Source organism: Embiotoca jacksoni, unplaced genomic scaffold (genome assembly GCF_022577435.1).
Source record: "Embiotoca jacksoni isolate LCO1_2020_lvr unplaced genomic scaffold, fEmbJac1.0.p SCAF_8, whole genome shotgun sequence".
NCBI lineage: Eukaryota > Metazoa > Chordata > Actinopteri > Embiotocidae > Embiotoca > Embiotoca jacksoni.
This window is the reverse complement of record NW_027185436.1, coordinates 13,462,545-13,490,020: the sequence shown is the minus strand read 5'-3', so window position 1 is coordinate 13,490,020 and position 27,476 is coordinate 13,462,545. Positions and strand designations below refer to the sequence as shown.

Genomic DNA, 27,476 nt, shown 5'->3' with positions numbered 1-27,476 from the left:
TATTGGGTTTGCGTCATTGTTTTCTGTTTGGTACAAAAACTACTGTCAGGGAAAGCACAAACTCTGAAAGGTACACCGAGTACCACTTACAATGTGACACGCCACTTGGCTTCCTTATAAAGTAGCGTGCTCTGTGATTCAGATTGCTAATGCTGCTGATGTTACTCAAAGAGCTTTTGGAACCAGCGTACAGTATAACTGGACTAATACACACCCATTTAAGGGTAAATGCAGAACATTCAAGACAGTTTTCGCATTTCAATTACTCCTCGGTTGCTCTGTGTCATCTCAATAATAATCGGGCTGCACTTCAGCAGCCCGAAGCGCCCTTTATTGCCAGTGTTATGTGGTGACTGTTAATGTCAAACCTTTTCTTTTATTCTGAGTCACTGATAAGGAATGAGTCTGTAGGGCTGCTGCAGGAGGGGAGCTATAGAGCCAAGCTGCACAAAGAAGACAAGACTGCTCAATAAACAGAACTGAATGTCTCAACTGATATTTATCAATTTGTTGCAGTGATCTGGGACCATATGTAGTACATGAAGCATCCGAGAGCACAAAGGCTGATCTGAACTCCCAGGGCAGGTCACGTAGAGACACTGAACTGAGCCAAAAGGAACTCGTGAGGAAGTCAAAGAGATCCAGACAGAAATTAGAGGCACAAAACAAATTGGTTCTTACATCCGCGTTTTCCATGTGTAACTGTGTAGGTATGTAAACTGACATTACAGCTTATTTACCGAAGAAGCTCATGATGACAAGCCTTATTGTGGAGTACTTTGATTGGCCAATGTGCAAATGTACAGAACATGTTGTCCTTTAAAAAAAAAGGAGCCTTTTCAAAGACTTTTTCGGCACGGTGTCTACAGACTGAGCCGTGTGCTTTTGTGTGCAGAAATACATACATCGAGTATGCTAGTTTGACACCACCACGTCTGTCTGGAAGAAAACCTCTCTTCAGGCAACGGTGGTCTCTATGGTTACAGGAAGGGTAGCTGTAAGAGAGGAGGTGGAAAGGACGGGGTGTTCTGAGGCTGTAAGAGAGAGAAGGGGAGGGGAGATGGGAGACACTTACAGACACTTACACTGCTGCCTCCTCTTCTCTCGAAAAAAAAAAGCCTCCCATGTGTTCTGTGAGCCCCTCTTCTCTCGTCTCTCGCCATTTATTCAACCTTCTGTTCTCCCGTCTCTCAGCTCAGAGGGTGGAGTACCCTGAAGTAGTCAGTATTTATGTGACAGTTTGCTCTTACCCTCTTAGGATATCTCTTCTTAAACTCGTACTGTGTTCTCACGCACACACACACACACACACATATATATATATACTGCATGTAACTGCACGTGCAATGAGGACCCATTGGTGAGACGAGCATTCCTGATAGACACATCACTGTCTGGCAGATTCCCGTGTCACCATGGAAACCCAGCATCAGGTCAGGAAGAGTTGTTTCTAGACTGTTTGAGTGCACACTTGGCATTAGAGCTGCACGTGGCTGAGCTCCAATCAGTCATCAGTGTCAATCAGGATGCAGACATAAAACAAACACGACTGTGATTATATTCTCTGCAAGTTGACCAGTTACACAAGAACATCTGACAGTAATGAGTAAGAATAGGTGGTTGTGTAACCTGTGCGTTGACTTGGCACAGACAGATGCGGCTCTCACTTTAACTGGATGTTTCCCTCGGTGCATTGCAGCTGATTTCGACATGTTTCAGTGTCCGTCACAGGCTGAGCCGAGGCCCCGGCATGAGTAACACTCCACAGCTGACCAGTTGCTCTTGTGGGACAGCTGCACTGGCCCCAAGTTCCTGCCCTGCTGCCAAAACACACGCACACACGCACACACACACACACACACACACACACACACACACACACACACACACTTAGCCGGACACACAGGAATGTGTCTCTCCAAATTCCTGCTCAGCTACACAATAAGGAGACTTCTCTATGTGCTTGTATTGTTTTGAATGTAATGTGAGTGTGTATATATTTGTAAGACAGACTCCTCCATTGAGACACCCACTTTTCTCGCACCTCCTCACCAGTCCTGTGGGGAGCGGTGACTCAAACTCTAATAAGCCTTTAGTCTCCTTCATTATCTCTCTCCTGCTCGCACCGACCAGGCAGGACGGCAGCGCTGCTTCACCCCGCTGAGTGTACCTTCCTCTGCACTTAGCGCTAAAAGTCAACAATAGTGACTCAGACCTCCACCCGTGGTGGAATACATGTTTTTTTTTTAATTTATTTTTTTATTTAAAGATAGGTAGGCTGCTTTGTTGATCTGCTCTGGACTGAGAACAGTGGTGAAGTCAGGGAGGAATGTTTGGCCATCAAGAAATAAACTGTTAGAAACAAATCTCCTGACAGTGATAGACTAATAGAAACTTGTGTGAGGGGAAATTTTGTTGAACAATGTGTTGGTTCATCTCCAGATTGTGGGACTGATGATTCTGGAGCCAGGAGATTGTCTCATGACCTCAGATTTCCAGGGGTCAAATAGCTCCTGATGTGTCAACTGGTTTGGATATTTTAACTGAATATTTGTTTGGCATGCTGAGGGCTCTAAAGTGGATCCTTCCTTAATGTGTGTTATAATATACAGCTTCAAGATTTGAGAATATTCGTAAACTGATTTGTGTTTAACCAACAGCAAACGTGCCGCAGATCTTTTTTGTCCGAGGTCCCCCCGGAAAGGCAACTGTGGGTCAAGGTTTGGGGCTAGTTGGGTTATTTTGAGGGAGCTGTCTAAACTTAGAGATAACGTTGGGTAAAAGGATTAATGTTGGGGTTAAAACTCATCCCTGGCTTTGATCTTGGGGTTATTGTTGCAAATTAAATTGGGGCGATCTCTAGTTTGAAGGTTAAGACATACATTTAGGATTAAGGGTGTGAGTTTGGGGGATGGGCTGTGTGAGTTTAGAGTAAAATGGTTAACATTTGGGGAGTTGGTGTTGGGAAAGTGGAATGTGGCTCTGAATAGATGTTTAGTTTTTACCAAGAGAGAAGATGTGCGCGTGCGTGTGTGTGTGTGTGTGTGTGTGTGTGTGTGTGTGTGGAGTCATCATATGACTCCAGTGTTTATACCAACTCAATCCAGGCACGACTGTACACTTCTTTTTTTCTAAATCATGACTCTCTCTCTCTTTCTCTCTCTCTCTCCAAATATGACTGTGTCTCCCTGCACGGTGAACCACCACAGCTTCATACCTCTAGACTATCCAGTCTAATGGGAGTAGAAAGTTAAAGCAATAAAATTCATTTCACATTAGTGTTGAGTTGATTTCATCCTGTATGCAACTCGGTCTGAGTTCGCTGTGTTTGAGGCAGACCTTGAACAAAGAGTCCTGCAGGCAGCCGGCTGCAGAGGGGCTGGTTCTGATTTTCACACACAGGACCAGGATCGGACACAAGGCAGCAGCAGCAGGCTCGGTAAGCAATATTGTATGCTTTCATTTAAGCGAAACATGTCTGGTGAGATTTTAGAGGCAGGAGCAGAGTCATGATGGGGAGAAGATTACATACCATCAAAAGGGAATAGAGTTATTTACAACCTCGCACCATCATCATATTAGGTCATTGACGACGAAGCCACTTGATGATGAACTTTTAGTGTTATTTTTTGGGTTGTTTTTTTTTTTGCATTGTTTTCTCTCTAAATCCCGTTAATATTGATGCCCCTCCTATTTTTTTTTTCTCTCCAAATGACAGTTGCAGTGATGTAGATATATGGATATAGGTTTATGGCTGTATGAGTTGGGTCTGAGGTTTTCCAGTGAAACGTCAGACGGACGGTCTCAGTGTTTTGGTCACCGGTTATTTCGGAGCCTGTGATCCTCCCGGCGCCCTGACGTCAATTTATAAGGACCCGGCAGTGCCGGGGCGGCAGGCGTACAGCTAGGAAGGCAGGCAGACAGACAGACAGACAGCAGAGCTGAAGGGAAGAAAGAAACACATAAAGAGGGAGGAGGAAAGACAGAGAAGCCCGGACCATGGTGATCTGATTCTCCATTGACTGCAGAGCATTCTGGTAGGATTTTTTTTTTTTTTTTTTTTTTTTTTTTTGCTTTATGTATTGTCCTTATCTTCCTTTGAATTTGGTTTTCTGTCACCAATATTTTATTTCCATTGTATGGGGTATTGTCTAAATCGGAATAATCCAGGGGGTGGTGTAAAATATGGTATAAAATAGGCTGGAAATTGTAGGGTTCACGTTTTTTTTTTTTGCTGGTTATTGTAAACGGTGTGTCTTCAGCAGCAGCATATTATAGACAGTGTAGATTGTTTTAGCAGATTTTTCTTCGCAGTCTGTGCTCTGTTGGTCAAACATAGCTGTGTCCAGTTCAGAGGCACCGCAGTGTCTCAGCGAAGGAAGGGGGAGGCAGGCAGATCATCAGTGTGATCAGCCAGGAATCACCCTGTTCATTTATTTATAGCGCAAAATCACACATATTTCAAGATAAATGCTTTTAAAATATAATATTCAGAGTGTTGTCTATAACGGTGAGGCTAAGCAAATGAGGAGAAGCCCTCTGATCGAGCAGATGAAGGGAATTCCTCTGCACTCCACCTGACTCTACATCAGCACAGCAACCGGTACACTCTGTGTTCTTATCACTAAACAGACCTCACAGCAAAGCCGTGAAGGAGAGCGCTCGGGTGCATGCACTCTGCACCTTTGCCAGGTCGTATATAGTCCCTTGCTCTGGACAGCATCTGCCTGAGAGGGGTATCATTTTAAGACTCTTCTTGTATCCCACCAGTGACTGACCAGCCTGAGCTGAAGAGGGGGGTCCCTGTCCTGAGAGTGCAGCTATGGGGAAGGACTACTACAAGACCTTGGGCATCCCCAAGGGCTCCAACGAGGACGAGATCAAGAAAGCCTACCGCCGCATGGCACTCCGCTTCCACCCTGACAAGAACAAGGATGCCAACGCCGAGGAAAAGTTCAAGGAGATCGCAGAGGCCTATGAGGTACTCAGCGACCCCAAGAAGAGGGTCGTCTACGATCAGCTGGGAGAGGAAGGTGAGGGGGGGGTTCATGTCTGGGTTTGATCCTGTCTGTGTCTGGAGTGAAAGCGGTCAGAGAGTGCAAGCTTCAGAGCTTTGTCAGTGACGCCTTGTTAAACACGCGTTATGATGGATTAAGATGTAATTGAAATAGCTCAGGAACAGACTCAGCATCTAATATCACAGTGGAGAACCTTGGTGGGTTTCAGTCACTGAAGTAATAACGCCGTCTCTTCCATGTTTTCATGTTCATGTTCACCTGTGTGATTGTCTATTGTTATCTTTAGTGTCAACAACACTTTCCAGCTCTAATACCTTGCGATCTACCTCAGCTGCTCCCGTGGTGTGTGCATATCTGTGTGTGTGCATTAGCTGACAGAGAGATTTTAAGATTATTACGTGGTTGAGATATGAATAGCAGCGACTGCTGTAGTTTGCATTTGTGGGTGTTTTGCGCATGTGTTTCTGTTGAAAAGGTGTGTGTGTGTGTGTGTGTGTGTGTGTGTGTGTGTGTGTGTGTGTGTGTGTGTGTGTGTGTGTGTGTGAGAGAGAGAGAGAGAGAGAGTGTGAGTGTGTGTATTAATGTGTGAGTGTGTTGGATGGAGTGACCTGGTATTTCATGAGTTCTTCCACCGCCAGCGCTGTTGGAAGATCAGTGATGCTGTGGGATTGTTCCTGCCCACGTGGGCTCCACTTTTCTCTCAACTGTTACCCACACTCTGCCTTTTCTAAGCAGGGATCCTGCGTCTGGTATCTGAGCTCATATTGATGTGTGCTGTCGGCTGGTGGGTGTTTGAGTGCGTACATGTGCGTATGAGGTCTCACGTTCTTGTCTTTCTTTTCCCTCTCAGGTCTGAAGACAGGAGGCAGCAGCTCCTCAGGTGCTCCTGGCAGCTCAGCGTACCACTACACTTTCCACGGAGACCCCCACGCCACCTTTGCCTCCTTCTTTGGGGGCTCCAACCCCTTTGACATGTTTTTTGGCTCCAACCGCAGCCACAGCCGCTCCAACGGTTTCTCCTTCCACAACGACCACAGCAACGACACAGAGCAGGACACAGAAATGGAAGAGGATGACCCCTTCGCCCATTTTGGGAGGCAGTTCGGCTTTCCAGGAGGGATGAACAATGGCTTCCCAGGGGAGGGCCGCAGGAGGAGAGGGGTACCGTCGGAGCGCCTGGGGACCGGGCGAAAGCAGCAGGACCCTCCAGTGGTCCACGAGCTGAAGGTCTCGCTGGAAGAGATCTTCCATGGCTGCACCAAGCGTATGAAGATCACCCGCCGCAGGCTGAACCCGGATGGGAGGAGCATGAGGACGGAGGACAAGATCCTCAACATTGTCATCAAGAAGGGCTGGAAAGAGGGGACCAAGATTACTTTCCCAAAAGAGGGGGATGAGACCCCCGAGAACATTCCTGCCGACATAGCCTTTGTACTTAAAGACAAAGGGCACGTCCACTTCAAGAGAGACGGTTCCAATATAATTTATAACTGCAAGATCAGTCTAAAAGAGGTGCGCCTGCCCCTTTTCATCTAACCTCTCTCTCTTCTGTCTCGCTGTCTCATCTAGCTATCTTCAGTCCTTTGTCTCAGTTCTGCATGCAGATCAGTACATAATGCTGCTGAGGTTTGGAGTCTGATCCCCAGTGGACCGAACCTGGCAGAAATTAAATGCATTGACGGAGCTGCAAAGTTTTAGATGAATATCCAAAAATGGATTAATATTACTGTTGTCACTCGACCTGGGCAAACAGTGGATGAGGTAGAGAGGTGTGACCGTAATTAAGGGTAGGATTAAGTCCTGGGTGGGTGGCCATATCAGTAAGGAGTGAGTGTGCATGTATGTGTGTGTTGCTGGAGGGAAGGATCAGTGAAAGCAGAGTCTCTGCCACTGTGCTGTGAGTGAAGCAGCAGGAATGTGGTGTCCTTGTGTGACTTGCATAAAGCCATCATCCTCACTTGTTCGTCACTGCTGCAAAAAATACAAAATCCATAAACACATAAGCAGGCACACAAACGTCAGGCTACACACAGCTTGCATCTTCAAGCGTGTTTGCAAACACACTGAGTCAAAGATGGACTGTGGTGTGACGGTGGTGACAATCCAGGCTGCTATTACTGTGACTGGCAGGATATTTAATTAGCCGCTCCTACAAGGGCAGCGGGTCCAGAACTGCTCTGCTCTATCTGTGAATTACACGAGCTTTAATGTTTCTAATAGCTCTACCACTCACTGCCTCGCACTCTACACAGTCGGCCTAATAGTAGGTGTTCTCAAAGAGTTGGAGATGTCAGGGGAGTTTGTTTTTTTATTTAATTTGAGCCAATTTCGAGACATTTTCCTCTAAAAGCAGCTCCGACTCTTACAAATCACTGCAGAAGTAACTCAGAAGAAGAGAACGGGGCCTTCACACAGGAACACTATGAAGCCTAGTTAATGAGAGCACATTAAAGCTTGTTGAGTCACATAAAGCAGACGATGGTACTTGATCAACCCTGCAGAGTGATTAAGTTTGCACTGCAGAACTCCCACAGCTAAAACCCTCTGCTCCTCCAGCAGCCAGATAAGAGACTTAAGTCTGATGCAGCTAAAGACGAGATAGGGGAGAGAAGGGGAGATGGGGCTGGGGTGGGGGCTATCTGGGGAATATTGGGGAAGTGGGTCAGATGATTCAGTATCCAAAATAAATAAGAGCTCATATTCTACCGGTCCACTCTCTGCTCTGCTTTCCTGAAGATGTGACGCTAAATGCCGCAGTGAAAGCACAGCATCACATGCCTGCTTCCCTCCAGATAACCTGCCACACATATTATACAGCAAATGTTATCCATTGGATCAGTAGCTCATATAGCCTAACCAGGAAGATGATTGTTTCCATTTAGCAAAGACGTAATGAGGTTCTTATTGTTTCATTGTATTTCGACTCCTATATGAGTCTCCTGCGATTTGGTTGATTGCCTTTGTTTTCTGCCTGAAGCACGGCCCGATGAGCAGCTTAGTTTAGTGCCGCCAAACTGTAAACTCCGGGGAGACACTGCTAGAGGCAACTTACAGCCCTGCAGTGTCTTCACTGTGACACCAGTCTGGAGCAATTACAGAGCTTAGCACTAATTTGACACACTGATTTTCCTGAGACCAACCTATATCACGATCTATAGGCATTAATGGTAGGTAGGTAGGTAGGTATATACTTTATTAATCCCCGAGGGGAAATTTTTTAATGACGCCTCAGTCTGCAGTGTGCTGCTATATCATATGTGGCAGTGCATTTCTAGCTTCTGTGTTGCTGCACTCGCCTCAGCAGCAAAATCCACAACCAAACAGACGCATGTGCTAACTGTGGGTGGTGCATTCTACAGGCTAATTGGACAGCTTTTTACAGCTCCATCTCCCATCATGAGGCAAATAACATTGCCTCATGATGGGATGTTCAATAAATCTCTGGAAGTAAGGAATTTTTTTTAGCAGCTATTATGTTTCAATCCTGTGAGTTCAGCTGAATACAGCATTAACAAACAGCAGCATTCAGATATTTTAAGGTAGGATATGGCCCCAGTGAATTGAGGCAAGTCTGGAGCGTAATCTTACAAATGTAGTTAAAAGTGTAAGTGTGTATTTGTTTGTGTCAGTCTCTATAGCCCTGTTGTCTGAGCTGAGGCTTATGCAATCACTGGGCCCTCAGATCAGCTGGCAGTGTGTGTCGAGCGTCATGGCAACCTGTCTCAGTGTGTAAGACTTGAGTTAGTCAATGGAACTGTTCATAACAGGAGGATGAGCCGCCAGTCTCCATTACAGTCCAAGAGTACATCACATCGTAATGTATGTAGGGGGTAAAAAGGATGCTGATGTCATAGCTGGAAATCTCTTGTCTGTGCTCTGAAGCAGCTGCTCTGCTTGTCTGAACCTCAGCAGTCCACATGTACGTCTCTTTTTTTTTTTTTTTTTTAAAGAGAGCCCACCAGACGAGACAAGAAAATCCCCCAACACTCTTAATACAACACTGGAGAAATTATGACACGGACGGGGTCTTAGAGGTTAAGCATGTGCCAATGCTGGCAAAATCACTATTACATCGTGAGGGGCTGGTGGACTTGACATTAGTAGTGTTAGGAGTGTGTATGTTGTGGAAAAAGGCCGAATTTAACCAATGCTCCTCTTTGAAAAAGGTTGATTTAAGTATCATTCAGCCTCATGAATTTGATCTTGCTGAGCATAGAGCTTCTCAGAAAAAGGTCCTTTCTAAATAGAATATACATTATATATTACATCTTAGACAGCCTTTTGAACTCATTTAACTCCTGGTGTGCGACCAACTTACTCTTTGTCAGTTGGTTGGTCTGTCATTTCATTGGTTCACCACTTTGGTCCAGATTGAAATGACTCAACAACTAATGAATGGATTAATGTGAAATTTTACACCGATATCTACAGTATTTTGCAAAGAAGAAGGAATTACAACAGCTGCGGTGATTCTCTGACATTTCATATAGCGCCACCAGCAGGGCAAAGTTTTCACTTATCCTGTGTGGTACTAACATGTGAATTGGCGGGGAAAAAAAGACATTCACGGTTCTTAGACGATAGCTTCATTTAGCATCATCATGAAGTAAAGATTCGTTTTGTTAACTTCTTTGTTTTTTCACCATTTAGCTGTACTAAAAGACACTTGCATCAGTCTCAGCTGCACCTTATGTTCACAGCTAATTAACAAAGATTGTCATTGTGCTATTAGCATTTAGCTCAAGGCAACTGGCTGTAGAGACCTGCTGTTTGTCCCAAGGTTTCAAATGGCAACACAGGCTTAGACCAGTACTCTGAATTATTGAAAAGCAATGCTCAATGTAGTCGAGTCAAGGTAGCAACTGTATTTCACTCTGAAGTACTTTTGGGGTAATTTTTTTCCTTTATTACAGAGGACAGAAAAGTGCAAACAGGGAATTAGGGAGAAGGAGAGGGGATGACATGTAATGAAGGTCATAAGCCAGCCACATTGCCAGTATATCAAAACCTTTGACTGCCATACTACTGTACAGTCATCCTTTAAATTATCCAATGTCTTCTTTCATCCCAGGTGAATTTAATGACTTTCTAAGTTATCTCTCTGGACTTAAACCCTTTAGCTCCTCGTGAATTATAGGTCATCCAAAGTGCATCTAAACCTTTTTTTCTCCACACCTTTATGGTATTTCTTCACTGACTTTATTATGTGTCCTGCTTTATATTGTAACAATTGCTTAGAAATGCATTGTAAAAGAGAAATATCCCTGAGGATGTTCATTCACAGAGTTGTGGATTTAAATAGTTTTTTTTAATTCAGTGCAAATCTGGTGAATGATGCTCTCTGGAAAACCTGTGAAGTCGTGATAACCACAGGACTCTGTATTTAGTTTTAACGCTCTCTATACTCTGACTGGATTCATCAGGCACTGTGATAAGGAGGTGAGACTTAGTGTGGGTCTACGTGTGTGTGGGGGGATCTGACAAGCCCTCCAACTATTTACGAGCTCAGCCGATTTCTGTCTCACTTCATTAGCCCCAGCCATGAGACCGTTGCTAAAATTAGTCCCCTGTGCAATGTGTAGCCCCTCCAACGCTGACACACTTACGCACACAAACACACTCTCGCTCGCACAAAGACCAGAAAAGTTTCCCACTGCCAGGTCATGTTTTCCTAACGTTTCTGTTCCAAATGCTGCTCTCTAGACCCCACAGTGCTGCAGTTGATGCTAAATGGTTTGTCACAGAGACAAACGTTTTGTCTCTTCTTCTCACACACAGAAACTGTTCGCCTTCTGATGATGTATTTGAGGGGGAAGATAAACTCCAGTTTTTACTTCATGGAAACATGAAGTCATTGAGATATTCATGGCTTTGGCATTTCATTGCTACTGAAGATATTAACCCTCTCTTTGTCCTCTTCTCTCCAGGCGTTGTGTGGCTGCACAGTTAGTATTCCCACGCTGGAAAACCGTGTCATTTCGCTGCCCTGTCACGACATCATCAAACCAGGGACGGTGAAGCGACTCAGAGGGGAAGGCCTGCCTTTCCCGAAGAACCCGTCCCAGCGCGGTGACCTCATCGTGGAGTTTTCGGTCCGTTTTCCTGACAGGATTCCCCCTCAGTCCAGAGAGATTATTAGACAACACCTCCCCCAGTCGTAGAAAAACGCACCTCTAATCTCTCCGCCACCACACACTCCAGACGAAACCCAGCAACATATATCTTAACAGTCCTTCATCCACTCCTCCCTTTTATTGTAGTTACCCTTCCTGTGTCCTGTGTCAATGCGCACAGCATTAAACAGATGCTGTAGTTTGTAGGGACTTCACAGTGGGAGGATGAAGGAAGAAGGCCAACACAAATGGCAGTAACAGGATGTAATTTATTTGTGATGTTTTGTCTTTTGGCCCAGGCACACACACAAGCACCCGAGCAGTGGAGCGGTGCTGAGGATGAGCGCAGCACAATTGTGGCTTTTACCGGAACTTCTTTTCTTAACTGTTTTTTACAGATTTATCAGTGCTTTTATATGCTGTTCCACTCTCTGATCCTCGTCTTTTTGTGATAGGATGAAGCATGAGATATTTTTTTAAAACATAATTTTTTTTTTTCCCAAAGGGGTTTGAAATAGGAATTTTTATTTTTACCTTGAGTGTACCAGCAGCTTCAGTGTGTTCAGTGTAAACCCCGGGTTCTTGCGCAACTCTCCCCCTGACACCTGCTTTTCTCCTGCTTTCAGTCCAATAAAACATTGAGCTTGACGTTTGTAGGCCATTTAGTAAGATCTGTCTCCAAAATAAGTTGACGTGTGCAATGCCACCGCGCACTTAAACGCCCCGCATTACTCCGAATAACATTAGCCTATTTCAGCTGCATTGGAAAATCTGGGAATGACAATCACATTCTGTAACAGCTTGGAAATTACAGTCTGCATATAATATGGGTGCTTTCCCTTGTGAGCTGTGTGGCTGCTCTGAACTGAATAGCCTGGCTCAATATTTAAGGGACATTCAGGTGCCTTAGTCCAGTGCCATACCACATATGTGAGCACACCTACACACACACACACAGTTCACACTGTAAGACATACAAACAGCCATCTTGAGTGCACAACAGACAAAGCCCTATGCTTTGTTAGACATTACCATTAGCAGGTGGTAATTTTAGAGAAAATAGTAAATTAGCAATGCATGCAGTATTGCACTGTATGAAAGCAAGGACATTTTTTAGGGAGAGAATTGATACGAAACTGAGGATTTTTGCCAATACATCCTTGTAAAGTGCCAAACAAGCACAGGTTGGATTTCCCAGAGGAATGTAAGCATGAAGTTAATCTGAAGTCTGCAGTAAACAGTAAAGACTCCTCTGGGGAACCCAGCTTTGTTGTGTATATTCTGTTTTCTCTTGTGGCATTTGAAGGCCATCCCTCGGTGCTACTGCGAGCAGTGCCAAAAACGAACCACATTTGTGTCTACGTTTTGGTTTCATGGAGTCATCAGTGTGTGATTTGATAACTTGTTCATGTCCTCTGTAATATCTGTACTTCGAGCTTTACATATGTACTGCAAGCAGAAACCCCTGTTTGGGAAATACATTTGTAATATTGCAGCAGTGTTTTCTGTCTGAGCTGCAGGGGGCGCTGAATACTCTCTCTTCCTGCTGTGGTTTACAGTAACGATAAGATGTATGTGTGTATGGATTGTGCAGACAGCCCTAGGAGGTCATATATATTATGTGTGCGGGGAAATGTCTGAATGCATCGGGGTCGATAAATGCACTTTTCTGTTGTAAAAGATACTCGCAAAACTTTGAGATGATGGGAGACTTGAATGACTTGTCCGAGTGTGTGATTGTCCCGCCTCTCGAAGCCTGAGAGGACGCTGGACTGTGGCTACGACCAGCCTGCACATGTGCTGCTGAAAGACTCACTGTCACTCCTTCTGTGCATTTGAAAATATTTATGGACTTTTCAAAATGGAAACAAATAAACCAAATGTGTGACGGTAACGGTTTGTGTCAATCGAATTTGTTTTTTAAGAATTATCGATTACATAGAGCTTGACTTTGCTGTGATGTGCACCTAAAACAAACTCAATGAGACTGTTAAAATGCACATCAGTATCACAGTTTAATTCAGGATAGAATCTGAGCATGGAAATGAGACGCCTGATTATTTTCTACAGGTCATAACAGTATCAATGTTTCTGATCATCTGCATGCTGGTGTAACTTGATTGCTGAGTAACTGAGCCACATACGTCACATCAACTGGTGGTTGATGTGTACATGTGGATTCTGTCTGGCAATTATATCATTGAAACTAATTTATATAATTAACATCATATTGTTTTTTGTTTTTATTGCTTTATACAATATAACGTGACTTTACAACACACATGAACTAGAATGATCAGACACCTGGTGTCATTATATTCTGATGTTTATCGTGATAGTCCAACTAGCAAATCCTGGTGTGTGAAACAGGTGTTGACATCTGCAGCAGATCACCACTCAGGAACATTGAATGGGAAGCAGTGTGCATGTAAACACACTCAGAGGTGATAAGTAACTCAGGCAATGTACTACAAATTTGATTTTTACTGCATTTCATTTGTGTGACTGCCGACAGTTACTTCTTTGATTAGGTCTTTACATAAGAGACATGTGGTATGCGCAGCAATTACACCTTAAAAATCTTACCATGGCGTAGAAAATGCAGTTGGCAACTTCGTCAAGATTCAGTCCTCCAGGGTTCTGACATGGTTTTGATTTAATAAACGTCTGAAGTCCAAAAAGGGCAAATTATCCAATATCTCATTAGAGCAGACTCCAAACAATTAATATAAATCTCTTTTTTAATGTTTCCTATCCCATCAGTCATCTCATGAACCTCCAAATTGATCTTGTGGTCTTTAGGAGGGCTGAACTTAACAGGCTAACTGTAAGATCATTAAAACTGTAAATCTCCCTCAACCAGTTGCAATATTAAGATGCTGCTTACTCACTGATGCATTAGTAAGTACTTTAATATTATGTATAAAGATATATCAATAACACTGAGGCATTTTTTTCTGCAGAATGCATCATTTTACATCTAATACTTTGAGTATATTTTGTTAATCATTCCTCTGTACTTTTTCTCAAATAAGATTTTAAATGCAGGACTTCTAATTGAGTCTTTTTACATTGTTGTGTCACTATTATCATTTATGTAAACCAATTAAGTACTTTTTCCATTAAAAATCAGTCTCTGTTGGTGCAGAAATGAGGATGTTGAGGAATTAAGACACATTTGCATACACATGAGTCCTATTTATGAGCATGTATACAGAGATATAAATAACTAAACTTCATATCCAGAATAAGATCAAAACAAGAATAAGACTCGAAACTGGGATGGTAATGTGCACATACACATAAAACTGATCTGCTATCAGCCTTGAGAAACAAATAAATGAAACTAAGATATAAATTATTTTTATCCTGTGACACTGGTTAACCCTCCCGTTGTCCTTGGGTCACAGCCTCCTTGTCACCAATGATCCCAAAAAATATAGAAATAAAATAGAACTTGTTTGAACACAGCTGTGGGTCATTTTGACCTGAGGACAAAGGGAGGGTTAAACAGAGCGCATGCTGGAGTTTGGACATTTTCCATCTGTATGAGTTACAGATAAACAAATGAAGACAGACTTTGACCTCAATCTGTTAAAAATTAGATGGACAAACAACCCTCAGCTGATCACCCGTCTTCCCGAGCGATTCCAGGTATGAACCAAAACCTTGAATGACAAATAATCCTTGTTAAGACAGCGATAATGTGAAACAACTGCAGTGGTTGATGTGTGTGTATGTATATGTGTATGTGTGTGTGTATGTGTGTTTTTGTGTGTGTGTGTGTGTGTGTGTGTGTGTGTGTGTGTGTGTGTGTATCTGTCACATGGTAAGGATAGAGCAAACAATTAGCGAACCATGGAGAGGTCTGCTTAAGATGCAGTAACACTGTGACTAATAACATACTGCTGTATCAGCTATTTCTAGCAACAAGGCAGGTTCACAGAGGGTTTACATTTCCACTGAAACACACTTTTCAACTCAGAGAGTGAAAAATCAACAAAAAGTAGGTCACCAAATGTTTGTTATTTATGCGTACATATATGATGGCTATGATTTTGAAAAAAAAGGCTTTTGCACATGTTGAGTATACATGCACACATGAACAGTGTATTACTGCAGAGTTAATGTATTCAGATGTGGCTGATAATCAGTAACAGAGTATTCGGACTTAGTCATGATGACTGGGCCGAGTCCCACAGGAGTCTACACCTCACACACTCCTCAGTCACTGTCTTTCCTCCACCAGGTCCTCAGAGCTGGAACATGAGCACCTTTGTGACTCTCTCAACAGGGCAGAGGATGCCAGTGGTTGGACTGGGCACATGGAAGAGTGCTCCAGGACAGGTAGAGCTACAAACCGTCAGATAGGTTTTGTTGGTTAAGCCCAACCATCTTTTATGGAGATTGTTAAACTATAAAGAAAGCGTCTAGATTGTGTCTGTGTCCGTGTGTTCTCAAGGTGAAGCAGGCAGTGCTGGCAGCTTTAGGCTGCGGCTACAGACACATCGACTGTGCTGCTGCTTACGGCAATGAGCAGGAGGTTGGAGAGGCTTTGGCTCTCTGGATTGGACCTGGGAAGGTGAGAAACTCAGCCGTATCAATATTTAGATTTGGTCAATCGTCATTCACTTCTAGAGACATAAACTTTGCATCATGCAGAGCATTTCTAATACTACTCATCCATCTCCATCTCATCTTTTAAGTGATTTCCATTCATTCTTAACATTAAAAAAGAAAAGTTTAGAAAACAATCTACAGGTCCATTGACTTGCTTGTTCCAGAGCTTTGAAACGGTGCTTAGTGTTCAGAGTAATAGAAACATTGAATGTTTAAAATGAACAAACTCCATCTGCTGCACTTTGTAATTCAGTTTAAACCTTAAGGAAGTATTGATATTATTTCCAACTCATGAAATGTTAATTAATTTGCTACGACACATGTATTGAGCTTCAACTGCGAGAGATTAACAGTTTCTAAGAAATGGTTCATTTTTGATTGAAAAAAAAATGTGGGTTAGTGTTGGGTTTAGGTTTAAAATAAGGTTTAAAGCTGGAGTTAAGCTACGGTCAGGTTGAAGGTTGTCACAGTCAACTTTAAGCGTGCTAGTATATTATCCAAGTTTTTCCCCCTGAAATTTCCAACAGTCAGTGATTTGTACACCTGTTTATCTTCCCACTCCAGGCTCTGCACCGCAAGGAGGTGTTTGTGACTTCCAAACTGTGGAACACCAAGCACCACCCAGAGGATGTTGAAGAGGCATGCAGGACCAGTCTGGCCCACCTGGGTCTCTCCTACCTGGACCTTTATCTGATGCACTGGCCCATGGCCTTTCAGTGAGCAGCGACACACTCAATAACATCCTTTTGTCTCCTCCTGGCTGTTATTACGCAACTTAGGATCAGTGTGAAGGTAAAATACCATTTGTGGATGTTGCAGGCGGGGGAAGGACCTGATGCCTCGACGGGAGGATGGAAGTATATGTTACTCTGACATACACTACAGAGAGACTTGGATGGCCATGGAGAGCCTCATAGATAAGGGTCTAGTCAAGGCTATTGGGCTGTCCAACTTCAACGCCAGGCAGACGAATGACATCATCAGCATGGCCAGACACAAACCTGTGGTGAACCAGGTACAATTATTGAGACAGAACATCTTGTAAGAAACAATTCCATAAACATTTTAATCAGAAAAAGGCTCAGAAGTTGGGACTGAAAATTGTCTTTGTGCCACAGGTGGAATGCCATCCTTACTTGTCACAAACCGATCTCCTGTCACACTGTCGGTCAGTGTAATGCCAGTTTAACATCAATATGGGTTTTCTCTGAGGTTAATACCACTATTTTGTCCGTAATAGCACATGTACCTTTATCTCAGGTCAGTGGCAGTTTGTGTGACAGCTTACAGTCCTCTGGGCAGCGGAGACCGACCCTGGGCCTCCCCTGATGAACCCAGCCTGCTGGAGGATCCTCGACTGGCGGCCATTGCCCAGAGATACCAGAAGACACCCGCCCAGGTTATACTCAGGTAAGACAGGAAACTTTCAAGTATCCCACCAGTCGGACCCTTTTCACAGCTTCCTCTGCTCTGTTGTAACTTTGGATTACTTCTACATCTGAGTGAAACCCCCCTCACATGACATTCGCAGATGGCACGTTCAGAGGGGCGTGGTGTGTATCCCCAAGAGTGTGACGCCCTCCAGAATCCAGCAAAACTTGGAGGTGTTTGAGTTTTCCTTGTCAAAAGAGGACATGAAGCTGATTGAATCTTTCAACCGCAGGGAGCGCTTCATCGTTCCAACAGTCGAGGCGAGTCACTAATCTTGGAGACACCTGAAAAGATTTCATAACCACTTCTCCCCCCCCCATGGACCTGAGCTCAGGTTCCTTATGTTTACAGATAAAAAAAAAAGTCTCACTCTAAAACGGTAACTGATGTCTCTATCAATCACCTTCCGCAGTCTACAGCAGTCAGTTTTAGATTTCAATGAATCTCCGCTATGCACAGTAGTTACCCGGTTTGGACAGCGAGGTGTTTTATGTCAGTAGGTGCAGTTATTATCTGGTGAATAAATTGTCATGTCATAACTACAGAGAACAGGTAACCAATTTGTTTTTCCTTCCACAGAGGGAAGGCAAGAGAGTGTGGAGAGACGCAGAACATCCTCATTTCCCCTTCCACGATCCTTACTAAGTCAACAATCAACGCAGTATTTTCTTTTTGAAAATGGTTGTCGCATACATTGAAAAAAGGAATTTAGAAATGGAACAGATATGTGATCAGAATATTTTTCCTTTCCCTTTGGAATGAATGACCCAAATTTTATAATATACGTGACAAAATTTGTGGAAAAATTCCTGTACGCACATTTCCAAAAAATGTGCCAAAGTCAGAGAGAGAGAGAAAAAAAATGAAAACGTTTTCTTTTTCCGTCACACCCAGAGTGACACTGTGTGGTCAGCAACAGAACTGCCTCTCGGCCAAAAGACCGTACCTTTGATCATATGGTGTCTGGTGTTCTTTGGAAAGCACTGCTGTCAGCTTGTTGAGCCTTTGAAATATGAAACAACTATTGATGAGACATTTTAGGCAAGAAAAAAAATAAAGAACTCGTCAAAATTATATCAACATGGGCTCTCCATTTGTGGTACCGTAGAATTATAAACCAAGTAACTTGCCTCGTCATCTCTCCATGTTTCCAGCTCTCTACTGTCAAAAGGTCAATTAAAAGGATTTAACTCCCTCGAAAAAGATCATGCAAAGGAAATCAACATAACACATATGTAGACCAATGTTCTACATCTACAACCCTAAAATCATTGTAATTCCTTATGCACCTAAAATACACTTATAATGTACAGTCTATTTTAAAGATTTTTGAAAGTCACCAAGTCTGACAATGTACACCAACTAAATGAGTTTAAACAGACACTGGTAACACTTCCATTTCGTGAGATTTTATTTTCAACAACATAACTTTGACAAATTTGTAATACATTATATGCTACTGTTTATTTAAAAAAAAAAGAGGAAGTCATTAGCAATATGTTTTTGTTTTTTTTTCCTTCTGAGTCTAGCATAGAATCCCGTCACTATAGCCATTCATGTTGGTTGTGATATACTGAGAATGAGGCCACTCAATAAAAGCCCTCCCCTCCCCGCACAGAAAAAAAACAACCTATATCAGTCACTCACCTTCCATTTTCCAACATCCCCTTACCCCCACCCACATCAAAGCCAGGGCAAACCAAGCGGCTACATGCTTTCTCCGAGGGAAATCATAAAAAAAAGAAAAAAGGAACACATGAAAGAAGCACAAAGTCCTAAAAATGTGGAATCTGGTGAGAATTTGTACAGGTGATCCCAGTACCGACCACTGTGGGGCAGTGTACATTTATCCATAAAGGTCATCATCCTGATCTTCATTGAAAACTGGACCAGTGCCAGTTCCACCCGAGCCATGGCTTGGACCACTGCCGCCTGTAGCACTGGAGGGAAACCTGAAAGACGAGGACAAGTTATTATTTTTTATTATCTTTTTCATTTCAGGATGTGGCAATTCAGATTATTTATGCCAATGTCTTGGGGTGGAAGTGAGAAGTAGTAATTTTCTGTGGTTACTACTACTACTACTACAAGAACCCTGATAAAGCTTTTACAAACATCTTTTTATACAAGCAGATCTGCACTGAAACTGACCGCTGCTCATATGCAACTTCTCCAGTATGACTGGCAATCGGAACAGACCCTCACTAGCAAAACAACTGAAAAAGCGACATCCCACTTTTGTGTCATTCTTCAAAGCTACCGACACTCGTGTATAAAAACGGGTCCGAAAATGTACCTGAAGCTGCCGAAGCCACGGCTCTGCTGCAGCGTCTGAGCAAACATCTCGTATTTGCGAATGTCATTGTCACTGACGGAGCGACGAGCAAATCGCATTGCCTCTTCGAAGTGGTCCTTCCTGATCTCCGGAACAGGATCATCCTCTTCCACCTCCTGTGGACAAAAAAAAAAAATTCAAACAGAAGAGTGTTTCATAAACATGAAAGAGTTCAAGAAGCAGTCGCAGATCAGAAGTGTGCGGATGTTTGTACTGACCATAGCTGACGGGTTGGTCTGCCTCTCCCTCTCTCTGCGGATCTCGTTCTCGATACTCTCTCTGATGGCCAGTTTACACGCCCGCTGGCAGATCTCTGTAAGATCAGCTCCAGAGAAGCCATTGGTCATCTTAGCCAGGAAGTCCAAGTCCACATCCTGACAAAAGCAATGCAAGGTTAACAAATTAAATCCTGTAATGTTTATTACTGGAGCCGTTTAGCAAAATATCCATTTTGAAACTTGTTTCACACTTCTACAGGGGTTCTGCAAGATTATGGAAGCAACCTGAAAATAACAGTTTTTACAGAATGCCACATGGAAAAATTGAGCGCGAACTTACTGGAATTAAAATTGCAAAATAGCCATCTAAATTTGGTTAACAAAAAGATACCAAATGTACAATTTAGGGTTATTATGTGCAGCACTACTCTTAAAAATGTTACTAGTATAGGTAGAAACAAAACAAAACAACAACAACAAAAAAATATATATACATATTAATATATATATTCATATGAATGCATTCAGTTTAATAGAAGCATTCAAAATGATCAAACGTGGTACATTAAAAAAAAGTGCTACTAAAGACAGTGGGGGTGTGTGACTAAAGTCTAGCAACACAGTCACCTTGCTGATGGGACTCTTGCGGAGGTTGGCCTTCAGGATGCTGATCCTGCTCTTCTCGTCGGGCAGGGGGATGTAGATGAGCTGATCCAGACGGCCCGGTCTCAGGATGGCAGGGTCGATGATGTCTGGTCTGTTTGTGGCTCCGATGATGAAGACGTTCTTCTTGCTCGACATTCCGTCCATCTCGGTCAGGATCTGGTTGATGACGCGGTCGGCAGCTCCGCCACCATCTCCCACGTTGCCGCCACGAGCCTTGGCTATGGAGTCCAGCTCATCAAAGAAGAGAACGCATGGAGCTGCTTGGCGGGCCTGGAAACAACACGGACACACAAAACGGATTCACAAAACGATGTTGAAGTCAGTCCCTGTAGAATTCAATCAGTTTTCAACTTTAAGATTGTGACTGCTGATTAAATATTCAAAATAATTATGTTCTGCATTCATGTTCTGTAACGGACACGGCAAACATGAGCCATACTTTGTCAAAGATCTCTCTGACGTTGGCCTCAGACTCTCCGAACCACATGGTGAGCAGCTCAGGTCCTTTGATGGAGATGAAATTTGCCTGGCACTCATTGGCGATGGCTTTGGCCAGCAGAGTTTTACCACAACCAGGGGGACCATAGAACAGCACACCCTTTGATGGGGTCATGCCAAACTTGAGGAACTTGTCTGGGTGCTCCACTGGGTACTGAATTAAGGAGAGGGGGAAAAAAATAAACTCGGTAAGATACAACGTACTAATAGATCAGGATAGTGTATATCAGTTTCAGATATGATCTCACTTCTGAAAGATGATCATACCTGCACCAACTCCTGCAGCTCCCTCTTGACATCATCCAGACCTCCGATATCCTCCCAGGTGATGTTGGGAACCTCAACAACCGTCTCTCTCAGAGCTGATGGGTTGCTCTGGCTCAGAGCCCACTGCAGGACAGAGTCAAAGGTGTTCGTATCGAGTCAGAAGGCAACTGCTGGCTATGGGACACCATCTTACTGTCCCCTCGTATCAAAAGACCACATTACAAGTCTTACCTTGAAGTCATCCATGGTGACAGCAAGAGAGTTCATGACTTCAGCATCAATGGTCTCATCCTCAAGGTCGATCAGGTCCATCTTCTTCCTGATGGCCTGCAGGGCGGCCTCAGAGCAGAGAGCAGCCAGATCTGCACCCACATGCCCATGAGTCTCATTGGCTACCTACAATAACAGAGAGAGAGAGAGCGCTCATTACTTCCTAAAAATGAATTCCTGCATTATGCATGAACCCCTACATATAACAATGACTTACATCAGCACATTTCTGGAGCTCATCTCCTTTGTACTTAATGCCAAAGCTACAGGGAATGGCAAATGAGGAACTTTTAACACATTGCGTGCCAAGTACTGACAAAGTGAACACCGTGGTCAAGGTAAGAAATGCAGGAATGTGAATAGGGCACTGAATTTGATATTTAAACAGACTTGTATACAAGAGCTTGTAGTTTTACTTCTAATAACCACATGACTTTATTTAACCACCAGAGAAACAAGTGATTTGTTCTGGCTTCAACCGATCACAAAAAAACAAAACAACTATGTGTACAAACCTGTTCCAAGTCAACATCGTCAGCCAGTTTCATATTCTTGGTGTGAATCTGGAGAATCTCCAACCTGCCGGTGGCATCAGGGATGCCAATGTCCACTTCCCTATCGAAACGCCCTGGAAGTAGCAGGGGTTCAAACCAACATGCATTAGTTCCATTGAAACACTAAAAGTAATAAAGATGCATACCAGAAACACCTCAACTTATATTCTCCTCTCTAATAGTGTGGCACCATGAGTTACATTTAAGATCAGCGATATGAATTACTACCTTTAGCAAAGTATCAGTGTTTGAGGATTAAGAAAGCTCCATTCCTGAGCCTTTGTGAAAGCTATCAGAAACATCCCATCACACACACTTTTAAATCTGAAGTGCAGAGTTGTGAGAAACTGACCCACTAGTGAACTGCAGAGCCCACAAAATAAACACCAGCCAGCAGTTTTAATCAGTGCTGTGACAACAGGCTTTAGCAAGCAGATTCCTTCAAGTCATAAAAATATGACACCACATTTTTTTTTTTTTTTTAAAGAGTCTACTGTATTGACCTAGCCTATGTTTGGTGCAATGTGGCACTCAACTATGTCTGTTGGGTGACAACTACATTTGAATTTACTAGAGGATGAGCTCCAAATCGTGGAATTTATGCAAAACATTATAGACAAAATGACACTTTTTTTTTTTTTTTTTAAATTGAAAAACCAATTATGTTTCACTACTTCATATTTCTGCATTAAAACACATGTACTTTGTTTTAGTAGTCTCAAATGCAGGCTTGTTTTTGGCCATCCACACACTGTGATGGTGGGACAAATAATGGGAACGTAATTTAAAAAAAGAAAAATGACTCCGCTGATAGTGTTTGGTGTAATCTTTAAAAAGTAAAAGGAGAAACATCCAAGAGCCTCACTCTATTAAGACTTAAAAATATAACCAATAGGAGCATTTATCTTCCTTCATCTGTGTGATACCGGCTTAACATTTTACTACAAATCTTCACTTCCTCAAGGACTGGATGCTTCTTCAAGAACCGAAATAGTTTAGATACACGTTTTAAATATATAAATTACCAAATCTCCTGAGAGCTGGATCAATGCTGTTGGGTCTGTTGGTTGCAGCCATGACAATGACATGGGCTCTCTGTTTCAGGCCATCCATAAGAGTCAGCAGCTGAGAAACAATGCGCCTCTCCACCTCTCCATGAGTCTGTAAACAACGCAGACATTTTTGCATCAATTCACATGTTGAACTTCATCTACACGTAGATTAGCGTTCTCAGAATATTTTATAAGAGTGATTGGGACGACAGTGAAGCTCTGAACTTTATTTTAAAAGAAGTCAGTATGGGATTACTTTGCAAAAATTAATTGTAAAAAATAGGATGCATAGGATTACACTTTTAGTCCAATTTCAGACCTTTCCAAGCCAACATAATAGATGTTAAAACATTCAAATCATTAACAGACTGCTGTTACTCCGCTATCGATTTAGTTTCCCTTCCTCCACTCACCTTCTCTCTCTTTGGAGCAATTGCATCAAGCTCATCAATGAAGATGATGGCAGGAGCGTTCTTCTCAGCTTCCTCGAAGGCCTTTCTCAGGTTACTCTCACTCTCTCCTGCCAGCTTACTCATGATCTCAGGGCCTAAAACGGAGAGTTATAAAATGTCTAAGCACTCACTGATTACAAGATTCAGATAAATACTTATTTTAACAAATCATAAGGAAAACCAACAGCAACCACAAAGCAATGCCAACCAATACCCAGTATTATCATTAAATGGCCCCTCCCAGGAATAAGTGTGTATAGAAGTTAAATACAGATAAGTGTTCACACCATTGATCAGGAAAAAGAAAGCTCCAGTTTCATTGGCCACAGCCCGGGCAATCAAAGTTTTTCCAGTTCCAGGGGGTCCATATAGCAGGATTCCACGTGGTGGCTGAAGAGGGAGACAACCATTTTGAAATCAAGAGCTTTTTGTAAATGAAAAGTATTTTAAAGATAAATAATAGCAAACATTATCATACAACCAAAAGTAAGTCAAACAAAACCAAAAACACTGTTTACCGTTTACTTGCTGCTTCACTCTGATTAAATACTGACTTAATGTACTGCATATCAGATATGGTAAAAGCACAAATGTAAAAGACTCCTTCGGAAGCTCAATAATGTCAGTTACACACTGATATCAGACCAAAGCTAGTCAAGTTTGCCACTGGTCATTACTATGATTATAGCATAGGCCTTTTCAAATGTTAAGATGAGTGCATTTTAGGCTATAGAAATGATGCTTTATATTTGTATGAGAACAACAGATGCATTTAGCGCCACAGGCTACACATGCTCGCTTAAAAATTCCACAAATGAAGGCCAACCCGTTTTGATTGCTCTTCCATGCACATTAAAAAAGGTGCCTCACCTTGACTCCGATGGCCTTAAACAGTGCAGGGTGCCTGAGAGGCAGCTCCACCATCTCTTTGATCTGAGCCAACTGCTTCCTCACTCCTCCAATGTCATCATAACCCACCTCGTTCAGAGACTCTTCCTCATCCTACAAGTTCAAAAACAACATCGTCATATATCCATGGAGTTTCTTTTAGTTAAATGTTAACGCATGCACCTTGGTTGCAGCTGATACCTACCTCTCTCCTGATTGGCTCACCCTCACAGTGAATGACCGTGTCAGGAGCAACAATGCAGTAGGGAGAGGGATCGGTCTCGACCACTTTGAACTCCACAGCACGCATACCTCCTCTGACCAGGAAAATATCACCTTCACAACGGAAAAGAAAACCATTTACCACAGAGCTGCGTGTTGACTCGTATTGAAACGGATGAATGGCCATGCAACATAAAATCTCGCTCCCGACAATGCTAACATGTACTCACCTTTGCGGATTGGCCTGTAAGCCTCCAAGAAGTATGGCTTCAGGTAGACCTCAAACAGGTTGCCAGTAATTCCTTCTACTGTGTCATCAATTGGGAGGACATGAATCCTCTTTCCATACTTCACATCAGGACATGGCTGAATGCTGAGGGAGATATTCAACTTAGCGTCAGTTATTTTTGAAATGGCTGTGGGGAAAAATTAAAAAAAATTAAAATCCTAAAACAAGCGTGTGCTTTTCCCTACCTAATGACATCACCCAGACGGACCCTCAGATTGTTGCGGACCACTCTGTTCATGCGAACCTTTTCGTCAGAACAGGTGTCATCAGACAGCACGATGCACACGGTCTCCCGCCTCTTCTTTCCCTTCATCAGCACTGTGTCTCCACGGAAGAGCTGCAGCTCATCCATCTTGGTCTTAAGACGTACACAAGTTATTTTATGAATCTTAATGTGTCTGTCCGTCTCCATATCTCTCCATCACAACACATAATGCAGTTTGGAATTTGTTGAAACAGCCATTGAAAAAAACAAAAAAAAAACATATCTTTACCTGAGAAAGAGAAACCACACTGTTGTCTTCATTGATGGATTCATCAACAATCAGTCTGTTGGGTCTGTTCTTCTGTTTCAGAATTGCAGTTGCTAGGTCATCATTTTTGGATCTATGACGAGAAAAAGATAAGACAAGGTCAACCAAAATACTTTTTTGTTGTGCACCTTCAAGGTGCCATGCAGCTCCTACAATAAAAATAAAAAAATTCAATAGTTGAAAAAAAAACCCGACAGGACACCTGTACCATATTCTACAAAAATCTATTTTAGGTCCGGTGCTGTCATTGCCTCAACTTGTGATGAAGCTGGTTGTTTCTGGTCGATCAGGATGTCCAATGGGAATTGCAAAAGATCCTTTTGTCGTGCCTGTTTCGGGTCAATATGGTGAACTCCTTCCACACTTTGCTTGGAAAGGGCCAAGGATCATTTTAAATCCAGGACACTACTTGGATAGTTTCTTAGTAGACTGGGCATTTTTAGGACTCCGGTCATTATTGATTGTTACCATGGATTGTATACCTTTGATTCCTCGAGTAAATGCAGGGTTTGTTTTGTTTTGAGCACACAGGTATTGGTTGTGTATCCTCTCTGTACTTTTAGAAAAGCCCATTTAGTAATACGCAAAAAACAAACAAAACAAAAAAATGACCGTATGAGGTAGCGCTGAATTCTATCAGTTATATTGTGTGCATGTCTCAACATCAATATTAATAACGATAAATAATTAACCATGCATGACTGTCACGTTGTGCTACAAACAGGTCGTTCAAACAAATCGACGTTTCCAAATGACTGTACATCCTGTTCATACATCCTTAATGCTGTAAAAAAATATATATATATATAACCAGCGAGGTTGAAATATCCACATGTTTCTAGAAACCTCTTCACCCGTGTACGTGGTTTCTTTTTCGTGTTGTTAGCATGCTAGGCTAACCGACTGGCGAGCAAGCGAGCCCAGATGACACAGCAAAAGAATTAGAGGAAAAAAAAAAAGGAAAAAAAAACTTTGTTCGCTTGCTAAAAGCTCCCCTTTAAAAAAAAAAAAAGAAGAAAAAAAGACTTGCGCTCCAGCTGTGAGCACGACTCGTCAGATGTTAGTCGTCAACGTCACCTCGCGGGGACATCATTAGACCCGTTATTTCGTGACTGTTGAGCTAACAGAGAAACAAGCGGAGTGAAACTGTCGATCATTTAGGACGAGTAGCTGTTAGCATGCTAACTGTGTCGGGTGACGACAGACAGCTCGACCCGAAGCTAAACGCCAGCTCGCGGGATCTTTCGGGGGGGGGAAGCCGTTAAGCCTGTTACATCGGCACGTGTCTTTTTTTTTTTTTTGCTTTTGCGAATTTGCTGCATTTCTAAAAAAATAAATAAATAAATTAAAAAAAAACAGGACGTCGAAGTCTTGAAGGCTGCTAACCGGCGGACAGGCCGGAGTCTGTCGGCTTATGGGCCTTGACGCGGTTGCTAAGCTAACGTTAGCATTTCAACACGATAGCGATGACTGCGCTTTGTCGAGCTGCTGTCACACAGCTGGCTGAAACTTCAACCGGCCGACGACCAAACGCGGTGCTTGACGAGTTCACCGACTGGCAAAATAACGTGTTCGCGGAGCTTCAATGTTTAGTTTTCCTGATCCCCCCCCAAAAAAAAAAAGAAAAAAAAAAAAAAAAAAAAAAAGTGCGGAGGCTGAAATAACTGACCCCGTTAGCTCCCCTGATAGCAAACTCGGGAACGTATTAGCATCCGAGCTAACTTTAATAAACTAACATCTCGTCCAACTGCCGTTGTGCGTTTAAAGGGCATTCGCTGATTTTTTTTTTTGCTATTGTTCTGAAAAACGCGTATTAATAAGACTGAACGATTTGGTACTCACTCCCCTCCCGAAGCCATGGTCGTCCACCTGGATTGCTGTTAATAAATAAAGAAATTCTAGCTAAATGTTTAAGAGGCTTAACCGGTTCTCGTTACTCAACGTTCCCTGTGATTTCACACGAAAGAGCAGCAGTTTCCGTGCTTTCTTTACGGATATACTGCGAGCTGGTTGTATCCTTTATTCTGATTGGCTGATGGCCTCCGTCAAA

At 42.9% G+C, this 27,476-nt stretch overlaps 3 protein-coding genes across 5 annotated transcripts; 2 read left to right on the top strand and 1 right to left on the bottom strand.

Moving 5' to 3' along the window:
* The first annotated feature begins 3,268 nt into the window (after positions 1-3,268).
* On the top strand, positions 3,269-13,025 carry dnajb5 (DnaJ heat shock protein family (Hsp40) member B5). Of its 2 annotated transcripts, none has more exons than XM_069138731.1 (4): positions 3,269-3,439; positions 4,771-5,033; positions 5,869-6,530; positions 10,946-13,025. In XM_069138731.1, exons 2-4 carry the CDS (start codon positions 4,823-4,825, stop codon positions 11,177-11,179), a joined length of 1,107 nt encoding a protein of 368 aa, XP_068994832.1. In that variant the 5' UTR covers positions 3,269-3,439; positions 4,771-4,822; the 3' UTR covers positions 11,180-13,025. The 2 variants fall into 2 exon arrangements, with proteins under 2 accessions (XP_068994832.1, XP_068994831.1); XM_069138730.1 differs by lacking the exon at positions 3,269-3,439 and adding an exon at positions 3,763-4,037.
* A 1,719-nt stretch (positions 13,026-14,744) lies between these two features.
* Positions 14,745-18,811, top strand: akr1a1a (aldo-keto reductase family 1, member A1a (aldehyde reductase)). Of its 2 annotated transcripts, none has more exons than XM_069138737.1 (9): positions 14,745-14,785; positions 15,381-15,478; positions 15,594-15,713; positions 16,316-16,467; positions 16,571-16,766; positions 16,870-16,919; positions 17,012-17,161; positions 17,283-17,442; positions 17,762-18,811. In XM_069138737.1, exons 2-9 carry the CDS (start codon positions 15,398-15,400, stop codon positions 17,825-17,827), a joined length of 975 nt encoding a protein of 324 aa, XP_068994838.1. In that variant the 5' UTR covers positions 14,745-14,785; positions 15,381-15,397; the 3' UTR covers positions 17,828-18,811. The 2 variants fall into 2 exon arrangements, with proteins under 2 accessions (XP_068994838.1, XP_068994839.1); XM_069138738.1 differs by having other exon boundaries at positions 14,764-14,785; positions 15,426-15,478.
* vcp (valosin containing protein) lies at positions 18,570-27,381 on the bottom strand. The gene is made up of 17 exons (XM_069138734.1): positions 27,269-27,381; positions 25,388-25,499; positions 25,079-25,251; positions 24,835-24,977; positions 24,588-24,718; positions 24,365-24,496; positions 23,782-23,884; positions 23,456-23,589; positions 23,016-23,151; positions 21,952-22,064; positions 21,398-21,562; positions 21,167-21,289; positions 20,841-21,053; positions 20,363-20,671; positions 19,736-19,891; positions 19,479-19,633; positions 18,570-19,134 (listed from the first exon to the last, which is right to left on the bottom strand). The coding sequence occupies exons 1-17, from the start codon at positions 27,283-27,285 to the stop codon at positions 19,029-19,031; spliced, it is 2,421 nt and encodes an 806-aa protein (XP_068994835.1). The 5' UTR covers positions 27,286-27,381; the 3' UTR covers positions 18,570-19,028.
* Between the last annotated feature and the right edge of the window lie 95 nt (positions 27,382-27,476).

Bases quoted from the DNA above. Each gene is read 5' to 3' on its own strand.
- dnajb5 (XM_069138731.1), top strand. From the start codon at position 4,823: ATGGGGAAGGACTACTACAAGACCTTGGGCATCCCCAAGGGCTCCAAC. The intron at 5,034-5,868 runs GTGAGGGGGGGG...TTTCCCTCTCAG, and splicing joins CGATCAGCTGGGAGAGGAAG to GTCTGAAGACAGGAGGCAGC. The intron at 6,531-10,945 runs GTGCGCCTGCCC...TCTTCTCTCCAG, and splicing joins GCAAGATCAGTCTAAAAGAG to GCGTTGTGTGGCTGCACAGT.
- akr1a1a (XM_069138737.1), top strand. From the start codon at position 15,398: ATGAGCACCTTTGTGACTCTCTCAACAGGGCAGAGGATGCCAGTGGTT. The intron at 15,479-15,593 runs GTAGAGCTACAA...TGTGTTCTCAAG, and splicing joins GGAAGAGTGCTCCAGGACAG to GTGAAGCAGGCAGTGCTGGC. The intron at 16,767-16,869 runs GTACAATTATTG...TTTGTGCCACAG, and splicing joins ACAAACCTGTGGTGAACCAG to GTGGAATGCCATCCTTACTT.
- vcp (XM_069138734.1), bottom strand. The intron at 23,590-23,781 runs GTGTGAACACTT...TCTCCGTTTTAG, and splicing joins TTTCTTTTTCCTGATCAATG to GCCCTGAGATCATGAGTAAG. The intron at 21,054-21,166 runs GTATGATCATCT...TCCTTAATTCAG, and splicing joins AGCTGCAGGAGTTGGTGCAG to TACCCAGTGGAGCACCCAGA.